Below are 25,352 nucleotides of genomic sequence, written 5' to 3'. Positions count from 1 at the left end.
GGAAGCTAAAAGGTGGCAGGTGAGGATTCAGCCTGATGCTTCCAGAAGCAAGAGAAATACAGAAAAGAGTGCTGAATATGTTTTTTCTTTTGTACAGCCTTTTAATACACTTCTGTGTGGATCAGCATTATTAATTCTGAATTTTGCTTGCTTTTGATTTTCACCTTAATATCTTACTTTCTGGTTTAAAGTCAGGTAAAACTTCTCCTTGGATTTGGTAAAGTGCCTTGCTTAAAACAATTGATGTTAAATACATGTGTTCATCATGAAATCTAGATGACTGAGCAATTCAGATAGTTTTCTTAAAATGATTCTATATCTTTATGCAGCTATGATTTGTATAGTGAAGCTGAGTTTTTCTTCAACTATATTCTGATCCGGGTAATTTGATTCTTAAATAATCATGGCTAAAACTATAATTTGTATTATTTTTTAAATTCCAACTTTTGATGGAGAATTAGGTTAGCCTGTGTGTAATTTTTCAAGTATTAGCTCTTTAATTAAAACAACTATTTTATTTTTTCAATATATTAAATTACTATTACTATGAAAATTGGTGTCTGATAAAGTAAGCTAAAAGCTTTTCTCCCCTTTTAATTTTTTCATATTAACATTACATTATTCTTGTGAGCCTGCTCAGTTGGAACTATCAGGTAGCAGTGTACAGTTTTTGCTGTTTCTCAAACTGAGGCTTGCCTTCTTGAGGGCTGTGATTGCTTGTAAGCACACACGGAGGTGTGGATAAGGGGGAGGGGTATTTATTTCTTGCTAGATTGGTTTTGAAGAGGGATTTTTAAATTCTTAACATTGACCAGAGCTGCACCTGTGGTGGTCTCTCCCTGGAGAAGATCAAGCAAGAAATAAGTTAACTTTTCTTCTTTCCATACTCTTACAAATAAATGTCCATACTTAATTAAAAATAAGTGCAGGTGATTTGGTTTTGGTTTTTTACATTTACATTGCCAGGATTCTGATATCTGAACCAAAGGGAGGAATACTATGGCATCTGGTCTAGAAATGAAATACCAATGCATTGTAAAGTTAGTTTCCCTTCAGTATGGACAGCCTTGTTTTTTAACTTCGCTTTTGAAAGTTAGGTCTGTGTAAAAAGGTTTGTCGTGTTGCTGGGTTTATTTTGCTAATTTTTTTCTTCTTAGAGCAAATTTACTCAAACCACTCAGTCAGTAAATTACTAAAACAGCCATGTTCTGCATCCTCTGATTTGATTTCCGTGATCTCCATTGTCATGAGTATGAGAGGGCATTTTAAGCTTAAAATAGCTGTATTACAAGGGACATTTAGGATCAGCATTTAAAATTCCAGTTATATTTGTCTTGTGCCAGCTACCTAATATGGAGTGTAGGCTTTAAAAATCTAGTTCATCTTAATATGGTTTGACAGATGTGCAGTTTTAGTTGCAAAGTTTGGGGTTGGGAGAAGAGGGGAGGTGTGGGATAACTTCAGCATGGCATTTTTTCAAACATTTTTCATGTGCTTAGGTACATCCAAGCAGAAGTCAAGTTCCCTGCAGGTAGCAGATCAGGACCTACTGCCACCTTTTCACCCATACCAGCCTTTGGAATGCATAGTAGAAGAGACTGAAGGCAAGCTGAATGAACTTGGACAAAGAATTAGTGCTATTGAAAAAGCACAACTTAAATCATTGGAATTAATCCAAGGTGAACCTTTGAATAAAGATAAGATTGAAGAACTTAAAAAGAACAGAGAAGAACAAGTACAGAAGAAGAAGAAAATATTGAAGGAGCTGCAGAAGGTGGAAAGGCAGTTGCAGATGAAAACACAGCAGCAGTTTACCAAAGAATATTTGGAGACCAAAGGTCAGACAGACACACCACTTCCCCTGCAGCAGCAGTGCCCACACACAGGTGTCTTCCCAGAAGTGGAAGGAGATGAGGGTCTACCAGAGGAAAACTTTTCAGAGTTACCTCAGGTTGACACAATCTTGTCTAAAGATGATGAACAACAACAGTCTTCACCACCTGCTGAACAAATAGAGTTTGTCCCTATCCAGGCATTGTCAACACCGCAATGTAATTTTTCCAGTAACTTAGGTTATAATGGGACAGATTCTCTTGACCTTCAGAAAGTATTAGGTAATCAGCAAAATGTAGGACAGCAGCAGCAAATTGCTGGGCAAGGGCTGTTAGTTCAAGAACCAGACGGATTAATGGTTGCCACTCCAGCACAGACGCTTACCGACACTCTTGATGACCTAATAGCAGGTGGGTTAAGAAATATACATATTTTTGCATTAACTTGTGTGCTCAGTTTCCCTTTCTCTCCTCCCCTCCAAAAAGACATCTTGCGGTTTTCCAATTTGGGAATACTTGCTTAAGAATATTTAATTTCTTATTAGTGCTATTAATCTTTAGACACTTCCAAATTCTAACATGAGGTTTTTTTCCCTATCTGTTTTGCCAAATTGCTGAAGACAAAGTGCTAAACTTCCTTTTATTGGAGACCTATTATAGCAGCCCCTGTGGCCTCATCTTTTTTATGATACTTTAAGGAAATCTTGTTGTGAGCAATTAGAAGTTGCCATTAGGAAACCTGAAAATGACTAGTTTTGTTTAAGTCTTCTATAGAATTTTGCATATAACCTTACTTGGATTTACTCAGTGTGGCAGTTGTCTCCGATGAAGTATGAAAACATTTCTTGTCACTTGTACTGACAAATGTACCACTATCCTTTCTGCTGGAAGCATTGATACAGTTTAAACACAGTCTAGACTCTAAATACAGATGCAAGACCATCTGTCCCTTTAGTGCTTATTTATAAAATTGACTCGTGTTTTCAGAATAAATTCTAAACATCAGTTGTTAAAGTAATATGATTACTGTTTTACAAAATTTAAAATGTGGCACTCTATAAGGGATCAAATGGTGGTGGACCCACAGGATCAATATGCTACATTGGCTGTCTGGATGAAAAGCAAAAATCAAAACATTCCTGGCCTTGCCAATAAGTGTATGAAGATACAAGTAGAGATGAATCAAGGTTTCCCCCACATAAGGTTACACTTGCTAGCCACATTCTGGAAAGAGGTATCATCTTTGTGGAGTTCGCTTCAGGTATCTAGCTGAGATTTCTATTTTTTGGTGGAGGTGTGAAAGATCTAAATATGTAGCCACAATTATATTCATGGGCAGGTCAGTCCTGACTGTCCTGCTTTTAGTTTGTTTGTTTGTTTGTTTTTTTATCCAGCATCTCTCTCACCTCTTCTCAACTCCTTTCGTCTGTCCCTTAGTCTTTATTCTCCTGTCTCTTTTCCTCTTCAGTTAATCACTGCCCTATCCTCTTAATTTCATCTCAAGCTTTTCAGAAATGTCAAATAAGACTTTTTGCTAAGTCTCACAGGAACCTCCAAACTAGTAACTTGCCGAAGCTGAGTACATGTATCGGGATGGACAGCAATTTTGCAGTCTTCCCTCAAGCCCTATTGGATACTGTGGGATAGTTGTGATAAGTGTTACAAGTTCAACTTCCTCCAGATGGTGATGTATAACTTCATTCAAAGAAACTCTCTAGTATGTGAGGGAGAGAGGAATGTAGGTCCTGCTTTCTGACATTTTTGTCGTCCCTTGTTACCCCAAGTCATGTTTCTGCAGAGCATTAGAGAGGAGTTAATTTACTTTTTAACAGGAGAAAACCTGGATTATTCTTAAATGTTCGTACTGAAAATCTATTTCGAAACTTCAGAGTACAGTGAGGAAAATCTTGCGTTTAATGTATGTGATTTACAAGAGCTGAATTTTGGGGTTGGATATTATTGCTATAACATGTTCTGTATGTATGTCTACCACAAATCTCTAAATGGATCATACAATGTACATTTAAATCGCTAGTAGTCACATTTTAAATCACTAGCTATATGGTCTTCATTTATATATAATGTAACTGCAGAAGCAAAAGGAGAACTTGCAGTGATCAACTCAGTAATAGAATGGAATCTAGCTGGTTTTTATACCAATGTTATTTTGTGTATCTTACATAAAATGTAACTAAATTTCAAAAAGTTATACCATAAATAGTGTAGTCTTTTAATAGTGAGTTATTTTGTACTTACATTTCCTAAATTTAGTTAGCTTGAAAGTGAAATATGAAACATACAAAATGTTTACTATTTAAAAACCTCAACTTATTTATATGACAGAGACCTAATGGATATTTTATGTCTAACTGAAAACCCTGTCATTATGTTCAGAATGTGCAGTATTTAACAAAGTGACCATGCATATCCTACTTATTATCCATTAATATCATAAAACTGATTTACTACAGAGTCTAACCAATTAAGAATTTTTCTTAATGAAAATTATTTTTTCTATAAAAGTGAAGTTTTTACTTGTTTTCTTTAGATATTGTTAATGCTAGTTAAATTTAGTAAAGTGCCACAACTATGTACTGTACCTTAATAATACAACCATGAGTGGACTTTAGAAATCCCAGCTACATATGTTGTTGCTACTGGTAGTAACTGAAATTATTGTTGCTCCACAAATATGTATTTTCTCCTGATTTTCATAAATGTAAGTTAAACTTCCTGAAGATGATCAAGAGAGATTTTAGTTACTTTGCTCTAGTTATCAAGAATCAATATTGTGACACATCTTTTAGTAGATTAAACCCTCAAAGTCATGGGCTCACATCTTATCATGAAGTTACATGCATTTATTTAAAAATCTGCAAAGCATCTTAAAACATGTGTTCACCCTAATTTCACATTTATCCATATTCAAGGTGCTCTTGAACACCGCACCCTGGCAAGTTTGCAGATCAGATTACGGTGCTGTTTTATATGGAAGTTGTTTTGCAGTAGAAAATATGGAAATCAAGAAGGCATGTATACATAAACCACATTAACAGATGTTTATGTGTAATGGCAATTGCTACCAAGTTCAGTGTTTCTTGAAAGCCTCTTTTTTTTTTTTTTAAAAAAAAAGGTGTCTTGGGGAAATCTCCCATGATTACACTACCCCTGGTAGAACTGCACCAATGATAGCAACTGTGGAAGCATTAGTGTAGAAAGGGCTTCAACATTTTTACCACTCTGTATGGTAACCCAACTCAGAGCAGGTCTAGTTGACACAATGGTAAAAATACTGGCATTGACTGGTGCCCTGATTACACTAATGCTTCCACTGTCACCAGTGCAACAGTGGCAAACTTCTCAAAGGTCCCGTTTAGACAAGGCCTAAGTATTGTAGCATGAACTTCCTTGAATCTCTCTCTCTCCAAGCAGTGTCTTCATTGAGCAATTTAGATATTAAATGTCATTGTAATTCTTATCATTATTGGCCAGCCTGGTAGTTTAGTGCATCAACTAAAGGGAACAGGAGTACTTGTGGCACCTAAAGGGAGGAACTACTGTGATTCATAGGGCAGCTGGTGTTAGGGGCGGTTTTGAGTTGTAACTTGGAGTTGGAGGTCTAAATTTCCCTGATTACAAATTTAATAGTTAAAGCTACCCACTCTGTGTATTCACCTTAATGAATTCTGTGATCTTGCATACCATCTGTGCTGTAGTAATTAAGCAGAATTTGGAAAGTTAAGATGAATTCATAAATTCAGAGTGAATGCGGTTGAATTATCCTTAATCATAAAGTATAAACTGAATTTTTTTTAATAGCTTTATAGAAAGCACACATCTAATTCTGAAACCTTTCACTGATTCTTGCAGGGTTTAATTGGATTTTATAAAGGTGAATTAAACTATTACAGTTCTTCAGTGTGTAGAATATTAAGAATTAGTGCTTATTGCATCTTCTGAGACTTGATATGTGAACATAGGTTGACACAATTTTCAGATTTCATTGTACATTACTCCACTGCAGTACAAATTTGGTATACAAGAGGTTACATGCTATGTAATTTGGGGTTTTTTTGTAGTTCATATTGCATGCATACATGGGTAGGTTTCTCAATTAGCCACATTAAGTTCAAAGCTTTTTGTTGACTTCCTTGGGACAATGATGCATCCATTCGTTGCTAGTTTCTGTATATTATCCAATTTACTAATATTGCTCTTGTCAGTTTGTGCTGGTCAGTCACCCTTTTCATTCAAAATACAGACTTTTTGCACCTTGCTTCTGTCTGGAATTCTTTCCCTAGAGAGATTTGATTGGTGGACTGAATCTGAATTTATAAATGTAAACTTTCAGTTTACTGAATGCTTGTGCAGTAACTCTGCAAACTTTTTTTTGGCTCTGAAATCCATGCTTGTGAAATGATTCCACAAAATTGACGTGTTAATTTTTATTTCTGGAATCATTGTTAAAGATGACTTCTGGGCTACTGCATTATGAAATACATAACCATTTGGAATAATGCTGGTCACCGGTGTAATCCAAAGTGGGAAATGTTGAAGCATAATGTGAAAAGTAACAATTATATACAAACACACTCCTGTTTAAAATAACACTGGTTAAATGTTGTTCAATCTGAACCTAGCAGACAGATTGTCATTCGTTTTAAAAGATTAATAGGTCACAATGTGGTGGTAGATTGTGGCTGATCTGACAGTCAATCTCTCTATGTGCCTTAGCTCCTTTTAATGCTTAAAACGTGCTATGAACCTGGCATTTTGTTCAAGATCATCACACCAGTTTGTTCCTAGTCTGATTCCCTGTAATTGGTTTTCCCAAATTAAAAAATACCAGTAATATCTTTAATGCTGTGTAGGATTGTTTACTAAAATTTATTAATGAAGATTAAAGAAAATACATTTTGTAAAAGTTTTGGGCCTTCATAAACTTACGAATATCTAAATGAAGCCCTACAATCAGAAACGTCATTTAAACTTCAGACTTATTCAGGCAACAAGCTTATTGAATATGTTGTAAATAATAGTACAGGTGGAACCTCTCTAATCTGGCACTCTCTGGTCCGGCAACATCTGTGGTCCGGCATGATTTTATTTTATGTTTTATGCTTTATCTACTTAGTTCCTTGTGCCAATACAGAAAAATTGTGTAACAACACTAACACTTTGTTATGAAGAGAGCCAGTAAGCCTTGGCTAGACGGCATTGCAAGCGTTGTTCCGCTTATTTGCCTTGGCAAGATAAAAATAAAGAGAAACCCGATCACTACAATATTGACCTCCCGTGGTTCGGCAAATTCTCTGGTTCTGCACCAGTCAGATCCCGAGAGAGAGAACCAGAGAGGTTCAACCTGTATTCTATAAAAGTATTATCAGTGTGTTTTGTAGGGAAGGATCTAAAATCAGTGCAGTCACAAAATAAGTATTATATAGAGCCTAAATTGCATGAGGTGAAACTCTTAATTATTTTTAATTATATATATTGATAACTATAGTTAGTTAATCTATATACTTCCTAATGAAATGATAGAAGTGTATCTAATCCTCTAAAGTAAATTGTGTGCCTATATGTCTATGTTTTGGAAGTAAAGCAGCAAACTTGGCTTCCATGTCACTATGAGTTTGTGTGTTTGTGCTATTGCCCAGCACCCTGTAACTTTCCATTTCATAATGGAACATAATACCTACTCCAACTGAATCATGCACATTTTCTCAGAGGCCTGTTAAAGATCTGTTAAAACAGATTTTTTGGGGGGGGGAGGGACCCTCATTCTCATTGTTCAGTACCACACAAGTTTACTAAAGTGCATCAGTATAGAGCTCTTTCAAGTTTCCTGTTCCATTCATCAGGGACTAAAGATACCAGGGCTACTTTTTGTAATGCTAGGAGTTTGCCCCAGTGTCCTTGAACAAAATCTCCCTTCCCCCCATTGTTCAATATTCTGTGCTCCACTGAGTTTGCTGCCCTCCCATTTTGGAGGTTGATGTACTTCAGTGGTGCTGTGTAGTTGAAGTGATTTTGCATTCTTCAACAGTATGTTGAAAATATACATTTTTGTGAGGTTATAAACTGGGTTAGAAGTTATCCAGAAAACTGACTCTTTTCTGCCACCAAGAAGGGAAGAATTTTTCCTCCTGCTCTTGTTCCTCAGTGTAGTAAAGATTTCCCTTAGCTTATAGTTGTATGTATTTTTTAAAAAAAAAGATGCCACTAAATCTGTTTTATCCCATCTGAGCATCTGTTTTGCAGAATTCCACTTGATCTTTTGCCTCTAATCCCATTATCTTTTGCCATAGCAATGTAGTTTAAGATTCACATCATCTTTTTAATTTTTGTACAGTGTGCTGCTCCTTTACACATTATCTTAATACCATTACTGCAGAGCTGTGCCACAAGTGATAGCCAAAATGGATATAGTGCTACATGTTCATATTGCTGTTCCTCTGGAACACTGTAGTTTATCTAATACCATAGGTTAGAACCACACTAGGATTTAGTCATTTGAAAATTGCCTTGAACTTTCTGTAGCAAATTGCTAAAATAATTCTTGGGAAGTCTAATAAGGGACATAAATGACTCCTTAAGCAAGTGTTCCTTTTAGTTCAATTGATTTTGGACTTTAAAAAGAAAATGGTGAACTGCTCTCTCATTCCTGCAAAATCCTGATTGGAAGCCAGGTATGGTATGGCCAATCTTTGAGAATGAGTTTCCATGCTCTGCAAGTGAGACCAATAGCTGACCTGATTTTCTATGGTAATGTCTACAACACTGAACATATTTGACTCTGGGTGTAATATCAGTACTAGCTTAGTTAAATCTGGTCCCATACAAAATATTTTGTTAAGATGTGTTGAGAAATATTTGTGGTATGATGGTCCTTCTTTAAAACCTGTAATTGAATATAAAATTTGGCCTTAACAAGCCTACTAATTGCTATTAACATATGTTTGCTATTCAGTGAACTACATCATCTTCAGGATACAATCTTCATAGAGAGGTTATTCTTGAAAGAGTCAGATTACATTAACAGTTCTCATTGGTCAAATATCAGGTTTGGCAACCAGCCAACTAATGGGGCATCGCAACCGGCGTCCAAAAGGTTACAGGAATCTAAAATTTTGCAAATAGTAGTTGCAAGTTTTAGCAATTATTGGGGAGGAAATCAATTATATCAGATATTGTTACAATCTTGGTGGTTAGAGTTGACTTGGAACCAGTATACAGACTTTTCATTAATGCACAGAGTTTAACAGCTTTTGTCCTCTGAAGAGATTCAGTCCTGGTCATTTGATTTTTAGATTTTGGTGGATCTGCATTAAGGTTAAATGTAATCTATTACTCAGGAGTCTTAAAAACAAATTAAATGTTTGAAGTACATTCCTCTGTGCTTTTTCCTTTTTTCTCCCTCAAAAAAAAAAAAAAAAAAGTTCTAAAATACCTCTTCAGAAGGATGCTATTAGCTTATATTAGGGAAAAATCAGTCCTTAGCTGGATGATTTAGTGTCTTACTGTTTTTCCAAAATACTAATCTTTTTAAATCCACTTAACTTTAGCACTTAATAGTGCTTTGAACATGTAGAGCAGGGGTCGGCAACCTTTCGTAAGTGGTGTGCCAAGTCTTCATTTATTCACTCTAATTTAAGGTTTCGTGTGCCAGTAATACATTTTAAAGTTTTTAGAAGGTCTCTTTCTATAAGTCTATAATTTATAACTAAACTATTGTATGTAAAGTAAATAAGGTTTTTAAAATGTTTAAGAAGTTTCATTTAAAATTAAATTAAAATACAGAGGGCCCGCCCGCCCCCCCTCCCCCCCCCCCCCCCCCGGACCGGTGGCCAGGACCCGGGCAGTGTGAGTGCCATAGGTTGCCTACCCCTGATGTAGAGGATTCATTAATGTAAAATACTGCTTAACACCCTGCTGAGGTAGGTAAGTATTAATGCAGGGGTTCTCAAACTGGGGGTTGGGACCCCTGAGGGGGTCGTGAGCTGTCAGCCTCCACCCCAAAGCCCACTTTGCCTCCAGCATTTATAATAGTGTTAAATATATAAAAAAGTGTTTTTAATTTATAAGGGGGGTTGCACTCGGAGGCTTGCTATGTGAAAGGGGTCACTAGTACAAAAGTTTGAGAACCACTGTATTAATGCAAATTACGTAGATGAAGCATAAGACCTTTGTATCTGGAAACTCATAATACAAACCTGGTGTGTTCACAAGGTGCTTTGCTTTTGAGGCGAAGTGAACTCCATTTGAGTCCAGGTATAATACACTGCTGCTTTTACACTGTAACTAAACTTCATTGCTCACCTTTGACTTGTGCACTGAAATGTGAGTCCTAACACTAAACTGAATGCCTTTGGGACTGTAACTGAAAACTTCCATCTCAAAGGCTTGATTTTTATTTTTTTAAACAAGTTATCCTGGCTTTAAGAACTCTGTTTGGGTTCTTCTAAAATCTGCTCCACTTGTGAACATATCATTTGTATTTCATATACCTATAACCAAACATCAGAATATATTCTCACTAAATGATGGGTGTGTCCTACTGTTTCTGATCTTATTAAGATCTTTCCAGTAATTTAACTTTTATCCTGCATCATTAATTGATACTCTCTATTTTCATTCAGTGGTTTAATTTTAAATCCTTTCCATTAGTGAATAACAGTTCATGGTAAAACTGCTGAAGTTTCTGTTTAGAAACCATTCTTATCACGTTTTTGTTTCTCTTCCATCTACCATTACTACAGAGAATATTGGCACTGGAAATAAAATATTCCTGCTGCTTATTCCCCACCTGAACTCATCATGAACCTCTGTCGTCATAATTGCTTGCTCCAGAAATACTATAAAACATTACATGCTTTGGGTTAATTTTGCACTCTTACTGGTTAGAACAAATCAATTGTTTCTCTAACTGGCCAGAGCAATTAGCGTACAATACAGAAATCTGGTAGTGCCATGAGATGCAAATTTTGATGTCCAGATGTGGTTTTCATACCAGTTTTTTTTATTCTCTAGATCTTACCTTTTATAATAAAGGGTATTGAAATTTTTTAACTAGAAACAAGGTCATTAGGGAGCTTTCCTGTCCATCTGATTTATGTCAGAGCCCTTCTAATTTTTTTGGATCTTTCCTTCAAAAATAGCATGTAGTGATGATCTATCAGTGTGCTGTGAGGCTAAGGCAGAGCTCTGACCCTAGAAAATACTCATCATGGTGTTTCTGGCCTTTCTGCTAGTTGTTCCTAGTCTTTTAATTTTCGCACTGTATGTAAATATAGCTAATTCTTAGTTACGAACCTCAATTCAAATTGTGGAAAACTTAGAAAATAAAATCTCACTATTTGTATGTGTTTAAACTAACAGTCTTTAAATGGAGATGGAATTTTGCAGCCCTGTTGTGAAAAGCTGCGTCACAACACACACAATTTTAGGGAAAGGAAATATTTAACTCATCTATGTGCCTGTCTTGTTGACTGCCATCTTCCTATTTTTCCCTCTGTTGTTAATTTGTTGTAGCCAGAATTATTTCTGGAACTCACTTTTACTCTTCTTGCTTTAGTTGTCTTACCTAGAAAATTATTGAAAGTGCTTACTACACTTTATATGAAATAGTTCTGAGTTCTGATATATTCCTTGTTTCCTAACTTTTAGATTATGCTTTTATCATAAATCCTTTACTATTGTCTGCCTAGAATGAACATTGAACTGTCACTGCTGAGGTTACAATATTAGAGAATTTATTATCTTCATGGTTGTATGCAGAGAAATCATTTGCAGATTAAAATAAGCTTTCTGACCCAAACACAGTTTGGACGTGACACTTGCATTATATTCTACAAACTACATTAAATAGCATAGTTTTTTCAGAGACATTTAAAGCTAAACGTTTTTTAGAAAATGCATTCTTATAGTATTAAGATTCTATAGTACAGTATTTTTTTCCATTTAAAGTGCTCAAGTCTCAAGAATGGAATAACAATGTTAATGTTGTTTTTCAGCTGTGAATAGCAGAGTGCCCACTGGCTCCACTAGTTCCTCACACACTACGGAATCCCCTACACCCGAGCCCTGTACACAGACACCAAGCAATGTTGGCTCTCAGTCTGTGCTCCCCATGTATCCTTCGGTTGATATTGATGCACATGTAAGTAATTTGGCTACAGATTTATCTGCTTTACACTGACTTGTTTTAAAATTTAAAATAAAATGTCAGTCTAGCAGTAATGTGTTTTTAAAAAGTTGACCATGTTCTGTGGTAAAAACACTTCCCATTTACAAATGTCAACTTCTTTTTCTCCCCACCATGAAGACGGAGAGTAATCACGACACTGCATTGACCCTTGCATGTGCAGGAGGTCATGAAGAGCTTGTGTCTGTATTGATAGCACGAGGTGCCAATATTGAACACAGAGACAAGAAGGGTAAGCTACAAAAAAACCCCCTACAATTTGAGCTCAAAGTTCATGTTAAAATGGGGTTGAGTGCTCCATTCATCTCAGTTGGTGTTCTCATTCCCTCCCTCCCTCCCCCTCCAATCCCCACATCCGTGCTTGTGAGCCTGTGCTGTGCACCAAGCATGCCCATTCTCAGCTCCTCACCCTGGTCCCAGTACTGCATGCTTCGAGCATGCCTACTCTCAGTTCCCCACCCAGAGGGGCAGGGCTTCTCTAGATATCAGTTCACATACGTGTGTGTGGGGATGGGGCTCAGACCCCATCCTCCCCAAGGGGCAGAGCGTCCTCAAATCCTGGTGCACGAACATAGGGTAGTTGGGAGAGCAGCTCAGTCTCTCCAGATCCCAGCTCTCATGTTGGGGCTCTTGCAGAGCCATTCAAACCCTCTGAGAAGGATTGGGGCCCCCAGATCCTTGTGCACATGCACAGGAGAGGAGAATATAGGATTAACAGCCCCCCTCCCCTTTCTCTGCCACAAATCTTCTCCCTTCCCCTACAACCCATCCTAATTTATGCCCCTTCCTTCACTCTCCCAGCCCCCACACCACCAGCATTGCTCCCACAAACCCATTTTCCTTCACTGCTCTGACCCCACTGTTCCATATTTCCCTAGCTGTGCACCGAAAAAAAGTTACAAGCATCTAACAATATTATGAGTGCCTCATGTTAGTAAGCTGTTTATCAGGAACAGGTGCCTTGATTATAAGCACACACAGGTCCCTTGTTCAGGAAACATGATTACATAATACTAACTGTCTTTCATCTTCCCTCTGGTTAATCAATTCTAATTGATTAATCAGTGCTGGTGCACAGCTATGCTAATACCCAGTGTGGAAAAGTAGCAACATGCCCAGCAGCCGTTATTGGGTATCTGCATAGAGCATGTGTAAATGTATTATCTTTCAGAAAATAGTTAAAGCTCCTTCTAAATTAGCTGTACAAATTAGCAGGTGCACATTTCACAAAAGTAAAAAACAAAAACCAACCTCTTAACAGAGATGGCTAGTAGCAGTGCGCCACAGATCATTCTCAGCTTTCAGCCAAGGGAAGGGTTTGAATTTACAGTGTGTGAGGGTAGCTAAGATTGTGATATAGCACGTCTCCTTGAACCACCAAATTTCTGAGACAGTGTGCTGGCTGCAAACCCTCTTGTTGAGGCTTGCTGCATGTGTGCATTTCAGTTTCTTTGGCTCATGAATGTTTTTAGCATATACTGTTATAGGGAGCCAAACTCTTCCTTTAATAACATTTTTCAGTATTGCTCCCCCAAAAGCGGCAGTGGGTGTCATGCACTAAAGTTATAAGAATCTCTTGACTGTGAAATGTCTTTCGTGGGGGCTGTATCTGAGGAACCCCTTAATTAAGACCCCAAATTTGGGCCACTAGCAGTGCCCACCATCCCCATGAGGCACAGCAAGTTTTAAGACAATTTGAATAAGAATGTGGATTTTAGAGCTCTTAGAAGAGTCAGCCTTCAAACAAAGCTCTTTTCAACCTCAATAATAGCAGAGTTGGCAATGTGCTATAATACAGTACCCTAAGACTCTATTGGGATACATTTGGAATTAATCTTCTTGTCTGTGGATAGGGCCCTACCAAATTCATGGTCCATTTTGGTCAATGTCCTGGTCATAAGATTTTTTAAAATTGCAAATTTCATTATTTCAGCTATTTAAATCTGAAATTTCATGGTGTTGTAATTGTAGGGCTCCTGACCCAAAAAGGAGTTGTGGAAGGGTTGCGGTATTGCTACCCTTACGTCTGTGCCCCTGCTGCTGGCGGCGGTGCTGGGCAGCTGAAGAACGGTGGCTGCTGGCCGGGAGCCGAGCTCTGAAGGCAGAGCTGCCACCAGCAGCAGCGCAGAAGTAAGGATGGCATGGTATGGTATTGCCACCCTTACTTCTGCGTTGCTGCCTGTAGAGCTGGGCCCTCAGCCAGCAGCCACCACACTCCAGACACCCAGCTCTGAAGGTGACAGCACAGAAATAAGGGTGGCAATACCGTGACCCCTTAAAATAATCTTGTGATCCCCATGCAACTCCCTTTTGGGTCAGGACACCCAATTTGAGAAACGCTGGTCTCCCCCCATGAAATCTCTATAGTATAAGGTAAAAGCACACAAAAGACCAGTTTTCATGGTCCGCGACATGTTTTTCATGGCCACGAATTTGGTAGGGCCCTATCTATGGATGATCATTCTGATATTTGACCCAGGTATTTGTTGAATTAATCCATTCGTACGTACTTTCTGGCTTGCTATTAATTTTGAGTTTTTCAGAGCTGCTTCTAATTGTGATTCTTTTTGGATTAGGTTTTACACCGCTTATTCTGGCTGCAACTGCTGGACATGTTGGTGTAGTGGAAATTCTTTTAGACAAAGGTGGAGATATAGAAGCACAGTCCGAGCGCACAAAGGACACTCCACTTTCACTGGCATGCTCTGGTGGACGCCAAGAGGTACAAATATCTTGCTTCCTATTTCTTCTATAGGTTTTGAGTTGGTGTGTAAATTACTGCATTCATTTCTTGTTCTTTACCCTTAAATTAACATTGTCATTTTACAAAAAAAGTCTTTAAACTTCAGGAATTAGTAGCTCTCTTGTCCCAGGAGAAGACAAGGGAATTAACTTTGCCTTGTTTATACAGCCCCACCATTGCAGCCCTTCACTACAGATTGGAGCCATTCTTCTATCCAATTTTCGTAATATAGTCTGTGAAAATCCTCAATTGGATGGGGGAGGAAGACGGCTATTAAGCAATTCAGGGTACCCAGTCGGTCCTATCTTGCACCCTCCCCACCTGCATAGTAAGTGAAGGGGCATTCTTTGCAGTACTCCAACTCAGAGAGATCAGGACCAGAAACTAAACTTGTCTTACACATACACAGCCTTCCAGAACACTAACACTAGACTAGCAGATATTTCCATTTTGACTTGTAAGTAGATGCAATGTAGACCTGACTCACAGAAGGTAGAACTACTTTTTAAACTACTTTTAAATTGAGCTTTTCACTTTTGCTTCTAAGATGTTCAGTCTTACCTGCTTATGATGTCAAAGGCAGAGAAACTTGGAAGAAAACACGGGAAACTATAGTAGCACAAATGTGCACATGAAAAATGCCGTGATTGCAGGAGATGATAGATTTAGTAATTGGCAGGAAAATGAGGAGACTTGTAAAGGGGAGGCGTGAGTGGGAGAAATGCCCTTCCTCCTCCATTCCCTCATCTCCCTTAACTTCCATCATGATTTGGGCATCCTTATACTTTTTGTTGGAAAGATTGTGCAACACAAACATAATCAAAATTGGCTTAGGATTCACTTTTTCATTCAAGTTGTGGGAGGCACAACAAGGGAAACCCTCACAAATTCCAACTATATCAGACTTCCTAAGAACAGGATATGTCCTAAATCTCAGACCTCCATTCAGAGAAAGAGATTCCCTTAAAGGCTTGTAACTTCAGTTAGGTAAAGTAATCCTTTTGGAGGAAAAGTGCTGCATTGGCACAACCCACACAGACTGTCTTATGAATAGGATTAACTGCTGGCTCTATACAGTGCATAAGTAAAATTAAAGATCCTACAGAGGAACCTAGTCACACTCTAGCCTGCCTGCTGCCCATGGAAACTGGTAATACACTTAAAGCTTTGAATGTGTGTTAGCCATTATCCAGGAAGTAGCAGAAAATTAAGGCCCAGTATTCCTTTCACACTTGTTTTCATGCTGTACATTTCAGGTAGTTGACTTGCTGCTGGCCCGGGGAGCAAATAAAGAGCATAGGAACGTGTCTGACTATACACCGCTAAGCCTTGCTGCATCTGGGGGATACGTCAACATCATTAAGATTCTGCTTAATGCTGGAGCAGAAATTAATTCAAGGTAACATACTCTCCATGTCATGGACAAACTGCAGTGTGGGACAGATGTTCCACTGTGGTTTTATATCAATGCATAAATTGGAGCTTGGAGTGCTTTCAAATCTCCCTGCTAAGTTTGCACTGTTGAAATGTTATGCTTTTTCTGACTGGATACCTTTAGGGAAGCTGCTATAGGTGATCTCCTGCCACCAAAAAAAAAAAAAAAAAAAAAAAAAATGCCCTCAGTGTTTAGGTTGTTCTTGTGCCTGTATTAGTGCGGCATATGACCCTGTGTACCTACTCCTTTTCTCCATATTGGGATCTAGCACTCTAGGACTTTGTTTCCAGTTGAACTAAATAGAGGAACCAGCCAAAGCTCACAGTGGAGCACATGTTCTTTTGAAGCTTTACATTTCAGTTGCTCTGGGGCCCATAAAAGGAAGAACTAAAACACATGGCTTTGTTGTCTGTTAAGCAACCTGTGTTCGCGTATTGTAGGAAAGTTAACCCATTTTGTATCATCAAAATAGGTTGAAGTGTAGACTTGTGTAGACGTATGTCTTTCTGATTTAGATGCAGGCCCAGTTATCTTTTTATTGTTTAAATGGCTTAGAATTAGTACAAATATATACTTTAGCAAAACCTATTTCTTCTGAAGGAGAACACGTTCTCTTAGTAGATTTTAAACTGCAAATATCCTATATCCTGCTGGTTTTCAATAATCTGTTTTGAATTACTGATATTTTAGGTCAGTATGTATATACTTTACTATAAAATGTTGAAATGTACTTGGGTTCCCAGAGGATTCATCCAGATTCATCTAGTTCTGTGATCTGTAGTTAATTATTTTCTCTCTCTTTAGGACTGGGAGTAAGCTAGGCATTTCTCCTCTGATGTTGGCTGCTATGAATGGCCATGTTCCTGCAGTGAAACTGTTGCTTGATATGGGTTCTGATATTAACGCGCAAATTGAGACCAATAGAAATACAGCCCTCACCCTGGCCTGTTTCCAGGGCCGAGCAGAGGTGGTCAGTCTCCTATTGGATAGGAAGGCCAATGTTGAACATAGGGCTAAGGTAAGCAAACAGACTAGCTTTCTCTTCAGATTTATTTCGGGCAAGAGGATCTCTTTGATTTGTCAGCTTCCTTGAAGTTTCTCTGTTAATATAAATCTTTGAGCCTATTTGCCTATGTCGACTTCACTGATTTAAAAGCAACCCCATAGGATTGATGGCCATATATTTGATCACTCTTGTCCAAAGCATCTCAAAAAGTTCTTTAAGAAATCTCTACCACTCACAAGGAACTGTAAAGCATAACACTTTACCAAAACCTCATTATTCTTACCCTGGAAATCAGCAAATTAAAAACATTTATAAGCAAAAGCTAGTGTGCTAAAGATAATACCCACTCTATGTTCCAGCTTCTGTCAGAATGTCAGACTTTTTTCATATACTGTGAAATGAGCATTACATGTGAAAAACAAATGTGATTACTTACGAGTGGCATTCATCTACTTTTTCCAAAACAGCTAATTCATACTTTCTGAATGGGAAGCAAAATAGGTCCTGACTACTTTTGGTCTTTAAAGATCATGAGATTATAAATTTCAAGGTTAACATGACTAATGTTCATTAACAAAACACATGGGTAGAGTCCATAAAGCAGAAAAAGAATGTAATAGTGCGTATATTTTGACAGTGATGCACAGATACTGCTTGCTATTATATGCACTCAACAAAAATGGTTTAGATTAAGCCTTTATCTCTTTTAGGTGAAAACTGTGGTGTTAATATAGAATCCATGGTTTAAATACTGAGAGTTCCTGTTTCTCTGACATTGTGTGGGCCCCATTCTTTGGTACACTGGAACAGTTTTATGCCTCATTCCTGTCACAAAGCAGTCCAAAAGTCAGCATATTCTGACACTTGGATTTCACCAGCATAGGGGAATTTTTGGTAAACCCTAGAGCTGCAGCTTTAGTATCTTCTGTGCCCCCTTTCCCAGCTGCTTGTGCTGGAAATGTGACTGGGGAAAGGGTGTGTGGCCAGTGTTCTCTTGTGCCCAGCTTCTACAATGGCCACTTGGGGATGTTGGCAACTGGTCTAAATTAGAACATTCTGAGCTGGGGACTCGACTGGTATCAGGACAGCCCCAGTGCCTAAGGGAATCCAAAGGTGGCGTGGAGCCACTTGTTTGACCCCCTTCTGTGCTGAATGCTCACTGTTTGCATTCGGACCTATATTTCCCTCAGTTTTAAGGGATACTTTTGTTAATTGCAAGCTATTGGGATTAACATCTGATGGGATTTTGTCATCCATTTGGTTGGTCTACTGTAAAGCCTAAGGTCAAGATTTTTAAAAGTTTGCCTGGAGTTAGATGCCTAAATCCATAAATAAGAAGCCTGGTTTTTAAGTGCTGAAACCCTTAAAGGCACACCCAGACTATATTTTGCATCAATTGCATATTTTATAACTTGTTTGTTTTTCAAACAGACTGGTCTCACCCCTTTGATGGAAGCTGCTTCTGGAGGGTATGCAGAGGTTGGAAGAGTTCTCCTTGATAAAGGAGCAGATGTCAATGCTCCACCTGTGCCTTCCTCGAGAGATACAGCTTTAACAATTGCAGCAGACAAAGGCCATTACAAATTCTGTGAGCTCCTGATTAATCGGTGGGTTATTTCTTATTTCATCAGTAACATACTTGTTCTGTCATGGAGTCCCTCTGTGGACAGAATCACAGAGATGAGGAATAGAGCTTAAATTCTGTGTTTAAATAATTGCTTATCTGTGATTTGGAGATTAATGTAGATGGGAGAGATATGTCCATAGCTCTGTTTCCAGCATTCAGGGTGTGCAGCCTTCTGCTCCCTGCAGGTCTGCTCCTTTTTAGTTTATGCTATAACTTAAATAGCAAAGGATTTCCCAGCATAAGTTTTTACAGTTTTCCAACTCACGACTGAAGGTTTGTCAGTGATGGAAAATACGAATTTAAGTGCAGTTTGAACATCCATATTTTTTTAGTAACCTTTTCTATATGTCAGCCATGTGTGTGCCCTGTGACTTACATTTATCTTTTTTAGGGGAGCACATATTGATGTTCGTAACAAGAAAGGAAACACGCCACTCTGGTTGGCAGCTAATGGTGGTCACTTTGACGTAGTGCAGTTACTTGTGCAGGCAGGAGCTGATGTGGATGCAGCGGATAACCGGAAAATTACACCTCTTATGTCAGCATTTCGTAAGGTAAGTTAATAAGGCAAACTTTTATGTCATGTTTCAGCACTGAATACTTTCAAAAACCGTTTTAAATTGAAATGGGTAGTCTTGAAAGTGTCAGGAATACAACACATTTTTAAGATAAGTATATTCTGCTGAGTTTAAGTTGCTGTTTCAAAAAAGGGCTAAAATATGGCTCAACACATCTGACTTTTGAGGGGTGATCTGCTTCAGTTTTGTGTATTCATCAGAGCATACTTAATTTTGCTACTGTCAGTGGGTGAGTGATCTTGGCATGAAACCATTTCACCATCACAGGTCTCCGGCCAACCATCCTCTCCTCCTTTCAAGTCCACCACAGATGTCAGTGTCAACAACCTGCCCTCGCCCCCTGTCTTGATGAACACCAGTCTGTTTTAAACTGACCCAATTGCTGAATCCACTTGTGCATTTTCTGGATCTGGATAGTGGCTGGTCACTGTTGCTAGCTCTGGGTCACAGGCACACTTCCCAATGCAGACTCCGTGTCCAACATGCTTCTTGAGCAGTGGGACCCTGCATTCCAACTGCCTTAGACCATGGTAGCAGTGCCACAGCCCTCCCAAGCGCCTAGTAGCTTAGACATGTTACCCCAGAGTCCACCTGGCTATGGGAGCTCGGGTTTCTTGTTAAACTGTTCCGGGACAACATGGCAGGAAAGCAAGGAGGAACACAAGTTTAGCAAAGGAATTTCTTAAGCACAGATAATTTACTCCTAATACAGCACAGTAGAGAGTTGCAAGTCTTTCACATCTAACACACAATCCTGAATGCGGTTGCCCTAGGGCTGATCTCACCCTATCTGAGAGTCCTGGATTCGGTAAGCATCCATAGGCTTAGGCATACCTTCCCTCCTCCTTAGCCAGGTGGTTTTGGATGTGGTGGTGGTGGTGGTCACCCCTTTGACTCGGAGAAACACACTTCTTTTTCTATTTGCTGACTTTCCAAAGTGCCAGGGATGCTCAACCCCCCGCTCTGGCCCCACTCCACCCCTTTCCCCAAGGCCCCATCCCCGCCTCTTCCTGCCCCCGCTCCACCTCTGCCCCACTTCTTCCTACCCAGTTCCGCCCTCTCCCCTCGCCCTCTCCCAGCTCCTGGAGCACCCATGGAGTCCCCACCTATGTCCCCCTTTTTCCCCATTTGCTTCAGATAGGGGAGTTCCAGGCTCCAGCCCCCTCCCTATCAGCTTCTGTGTAGACACAGATTCAAAGTCAGAGGCCCTGTTAGTGGAAAAACCCATTGTTCCAGTATGGGAGAGTCAGTCAACGTTGCTGGCCCTGGATTGCTCTGTCATAGCTTCTCAAGCATAATCTTTCCTTTAGGTGTTAAGCCCCTTTTACAAATTGGAGGCAGTGTGACTTGGTGGGCAGAACACTGAACTGGGACTCAGGAGACCGCAATTCTATTTTCACTCAGGCATTGACCTGGGCAAGTCAGTTCAATGGAGTGCTGCAGTTTCCCCATCCATAAAATGGGGCTGAGGGTGCCTGCCTCCTTTGTAAAGTGCTTTGAGATCTACTAATGAGAAGTGTGTTATAAGAGTTAAGTGATATTATTTATTAATCCACAAAGGAGGCTACAACACAAAGTAGAGCCCCTGATGCAATACAGAGTACATAGTTTGACAGAGACGCATCCCCAATGCTCACAAAAATTGAGCTTATTAAATTAATTTTAAAAAAAAATCTCTCCCAATATGTCTTGTCCTTTATCTTTTAGACGGGAAGCTATTTGGGGAAGGGACTATCTTTGCTACTGTTTTGTACACCACTAAGCTCATTCTCAGTACTTTACAAACACTAATAGATGTGTTGGTACTTGGCAACATTTTATTTTAAATTACCATTTCAGATGTTAGCTTTATAACTGTTATGTCAGCTAAAATTGTCATCCACTCACTTTTGTATTTACAGGACACTAGAATTTTATTTTATTTATTTTATTTTACAGGGTCATGTGAAAGTAGTTCAGTACCTAGTGAAAGAAGTTAACCAGTTTCCTTCAGACATTGAGTGCATGCGATATATAGCAACTATAACTGACAAGGTGAGTTTAACTGACTTTTTGAGAGTAGACTTAGTGCATTAAGAATATTAAAAAATACGAAGGTAACCATACCGAGGTCTTAACAAGTATATAAAATTGAAACCACACATTTTGAATGTTGTTAACGTGTTGTCTCCTATTAAAAGTTTGGTGCCCAAATGGTAGATCCAAGGCCATTTAAAGACTGAATGGATAATTGAGCTTTGTTACTACTATGTGAAACTTTCTCTTCCCACTATTTATGTGGCCTTTGCCTTGCCCAGAGCACCACCAGATGCTTCTTTCTGAGCATACATGAAATGCCTATCTTTGACCCTTAAAATTCTGGAGCTAAAAAATTTCTTTGTGGAATCTTAAAATACATATATAAATGTAACAAGAATAAAATATAAAATTATTTCAGTTTTTATACAGCAACTTATTTAAATCTTTCCATCATGGATTAATCACTTTTTTCTCTTAAATCAGATTAAAATAATGTTAACAAATCTAGCTGTAGAAAAATGAAAAAGTTTCAAAAGTTAGGTTACAGCCAACTATTCTGTCACTCTCTATCAAAGTGAGTCATATGTAACTTAGTTATTCTTCCTTCTACTTCAGAACAGTAGAGTATTAAGGGGAAAGGCCAGCAGCAAAACCTCTTGAATTCAATTTTATTCTTGGTTTTTTAGGACAGTTTTTTAAATATTAAAGTAATGAAGGAATGGGGACCAACTTAACGCATTTATTTCTAATTTTAAAAAGACTTCATACCTATTAGAGGAACTTTTCAGATGTTCAGGAAACTACCCAAACTGGGAGGAATAATGTGCTTCCTTTATTGCAAAACTATTTCTAAAAAAGCTACTTCACAAATGTTAGCACTCTGTATCTTAGCATATTGGAGTAGTTGTATGTTTAGAAGTACCAGTGAGCCAATCATACACTTTAAGAGCAAGCTGCAATAATTAACTTCAGATTTTCAGGATTGCTTTAATAAAATAACTTATTCTTCAGGAACTATTGAAGAAGTGTCACCAGTGTGTGGAGACAATTGTGAAGGCTAAAGACCAGCAAGCTGCAGAAGCAAATAAGAACGCCAGTATCCTGCTGAAGGAGCTTGACCTGGAAAAGGTGAGTGGCGAAATCTGTCATCTTAGGTTAGTTCTTGGCCAGTGCATCTGCATATGGCAACTCTTTCTTTCAGATGTGTGTAAGCTTACAGGTTTTCCCTACTTCAAATCTGTAACTGTTACAAAATATAAATTAATGCTGTTTTTAAATATAAAAGGTGGATTTGGGGATATGTAAGTAAATAGATAATTAACCCAAAAGGTGGCTTATAGAAACCGCTTTGGTTGTACTGGGTTTTTTTTTCACCCAACTTTGGCTTTTTTGGGACCCGAGAATTTTTCAGGCAAATGCCAGGGGGTATGGCAGCCAAGACCACCTGACCGCTATGGCATTAGGCCTGCAGGGAGCAGAAGGCTGCACACCCTGAATGCTGGCCCCTCCCCACCAGACAGAGCCCCCTTCTTATCCCTGCCCTTTAGCACTGCTCCAGGACTGAACCTCAGGAGGGGCTCTGGCCGGCGGGGGGGGTCAGTACTCACAGGGTGCAGCCTTCCACTCTCCTCTTGACCCCAGCCCCTCAATGTGGCTCATTTGCTTCCTCTGCATAGTGGGGAGTGAGAAGGGCAGGGAGCTGGAAGGCTTCTTCAGCTGTTGTTTCAGTGAGTACCTCCACCTGCTGCATGCTGTGAGTACCAGGAACCCCCCCACGCCACTGTTGCCCTTTGTTTCTGGTTTTTACGATTATAACCGTTTCTAAAAAATGTTGACTATACACTGATAAATTCCCATTAAATTAACAAAAAAATTAAAAACCAAAATTGAAGTGCCTTATTTAGATGTCACAATTCAGTGGATTTGGCATCTCTGCCTGGCTGCAGCTGGAGTATGATGATGAAATACTCTATTCTTCATTCATTGCCTGTATGCATCTCCATTGTAGAAGATGCATGTGCCCTAAGTGCACAAGCTCAGCTCTATTTGAATAGTAGTGTCTCTTGGGGCTGCACTGTGCAACCTAGTTCCTTTTAGGAAATTTTAGGCTTGTTACTTTTTTGGTTAATTAAGCTGTTTGCCAGCATTTTGCATTACTCTGTACTTTATTTGGATGCAGAATGTGAAAGCATGAGGAAAATGTCTTCAGTTAAAACTGTTAATATATACAAAACAATATCAGCTTGTTCTATGACTTATCTTGAAGCAGACCTTTGAGCTGTCAGATCAGTTAAACAGAGTTCAGCATGGCCAGTTGGATATGAGACTTTGAAGGAATTACTCCCATCCCCAGGTGCTGCAAGTAGTACAATCAGTGACTGACTCAATAAGTAACAGTCCTCAGTTTGATAATGCTGCAGTGCCCAGAATAGCATTATTGGGTGCTGTACTGCTGAAGGCACCTTTTTTTTTTTTTTTTCCCCCCCAGGAGATCTAAAGTGGAGCTTTTGACTCTTTACGATAATTAACTCACCATGATATTTTTCACAATAGAGAAGTTTTACCAAATTCCATTTTGACTAATTAGCCTCCTTTTGTGTCGCATTAAATTTCAGTTAGTTATTTTTCACTTCAGCTGTTAACCTACAGTTTAGTGTTGTTGGTACTAACTGACTGCCTCATTGTACCCAAGAAGTAACTGTATTTCAGCAACTGATAACATGATAGCTATATGTAGCACATAAAGTACTCTGTGAGCCTTCTGAGTGAAAGATGTAAAGGTTGCTCCAGAAATTCTTTCACTAGCTCAGGTTTTTCAACACATTTTTGTAATTTAGTCTGAGATTATGCAAGATTACAGTGATATCCCATTAAAATATATACTAAATTGTTTTAACACACATCTCTATCATTCTGGTTGCATGCAGTTTGCTGACTGATTTCTTTCTTCTTTTTTTCCTTGATAAGTCTCATTATGAAAACTGCAATTCCATCTAGTCCACTACTACTTCTATTTAATTTCTCTTCATTCTGCTGTCATTATCATGGCTTTCTGCATAATGATTCAGGCCATAACGGAATTTTTCATGATTATCTGCGCCTCAGATATTTTTTCCATTGAAGCCCTGAATTTGTAAGCATAAGAGAATATTAATCTTTGGTATTAATGCATGGTAGAACTAAATATTAATGCTTTTCCCATAGTCAAGAGAAGAGAGCAGAAAACAGGCTCTTGCAGCTAAGAGAGAAAAGAGAAAGGAAAAGAGAAAGAAGAAGAAAGAGGAGCAAAAAAGAAAACAAGAGGAAGATGAGGAAAACAAACCTAAGGAAACTTTAGAGCTGCAAGAAGATGATGATGAAGAGGAGAATGATGATGAAGGTGAAGAACATCTAATGTTTTTACTATTCTATGGGGGGGAAAGCACTTGTTGGATTGTATAAATGTTTCTAAATCCTTCTTGGTGAAAAGATATTTTAGCTGCCATCGTTTTCTTCATACTGGAAAGGAGAAGCAGTTGGACAGTAGGTTTATTCACTCTGAATATTCTTCCTACATATCTGCAAGAACTCAGTGTAAAAAATAAACATTTAAAATGTTTAAGAAAGTATTACTCTTGGGAAAATTCTTCACTACTGCACATGCGCAGAATTCATGTCCCCTGCAGTTTTCTTTGCTTCCCCTCAGAAAAATGACTTTCTGCTGGGAAAGCAAAGGGAAGCCCAAGAGCAGTCAGGTACTCCTCCGCAGCAGTGCAGGCATGTTGTTTCAGTCACTTGGAGAAGCCGGCGGGGGTTGGGAATGCCCTGTTGGCTCCTACACTGCTCTGGACTCAGCTGTTAATCCTGGCTGGGCTGGAGGCAGGGGAGGATGGGACTTGCTCTTCCTCTGCAAGAAGTGGCCAGGGCCA

The 25,352-nt window shown here is 38.8% G+C and overlaps 1 protein-coding gene across 1 annotated transcript in view; it reads left to right on the top strand.

The window, feature by feature from the left end:
* Positions 1 to 25,352, top strand: part of ANKHD1 (ankyrin repeat and KH domain containing 1) — a 195,988-nt gene that overhangs the window by 139,800 nt on the left and 30,836 nt on the right. The window contains exons 15-25 of the mRNA XM_065410006.1: positions 1,500 to 2,243; positions 11,846 to 11,991; positions 12,157 to 12,268; positions 14,613 to 14,758; positions 16,036 to 16,178; positions 17,019 to 17,232; positions 18,652 to 18,827; positions 19,239 to 19,401; positions 21,364 to 21,459; positions 22,456 to 22,572; positions 24,649 to 24,823. Of these exons, the coding sequence (XP_065266078.1) occupies positions 1,500 to 2,243; positions 11,846 to 11,991; positions 12,157 to 12,268; positions 14,613 to 14,758; positions 16,036 to 16,178; positions 17,019 to 17,232; positions 18,652 to 18,827; positions 19,239 to 19,401; positions 21,364 to 21,459; positions 22,456 to 22,572; positions 24,649 to 24,823 (2,232 nt within the window). The remainder of the gene's footprint in view (positions 1 to 1,499; positions 2,244 to 11,845; positions 11,992 to 12,156; positions 12,269 to 14,612; positions 14,759 to 16,035; positions 16,179 to 17,018; positions 17,233 to 18,651; positions 18,828 to 19,238; positions 19,402 to 21,363; positions 21,460 to 22,455; positions 22,573 to 24,648; positions 24,824 to 25,352) is intronic.

This window comes from Emys orbicularis, chromosome 8, assembly GCF_028017835.1.
Source record: "Emys orbicularis isolate rEmyOrb1 chromosome 8, rEmyOrb1.hap1, whole genome shotgun sequence".
NCBI lineage: Eukaryota > Metazoa > Chordata > Testudines > Emydidae > Emys > Emys orbicularis.
This window is presented reverse-complemented; position numbering and strand designations above follow the sequence as displayed.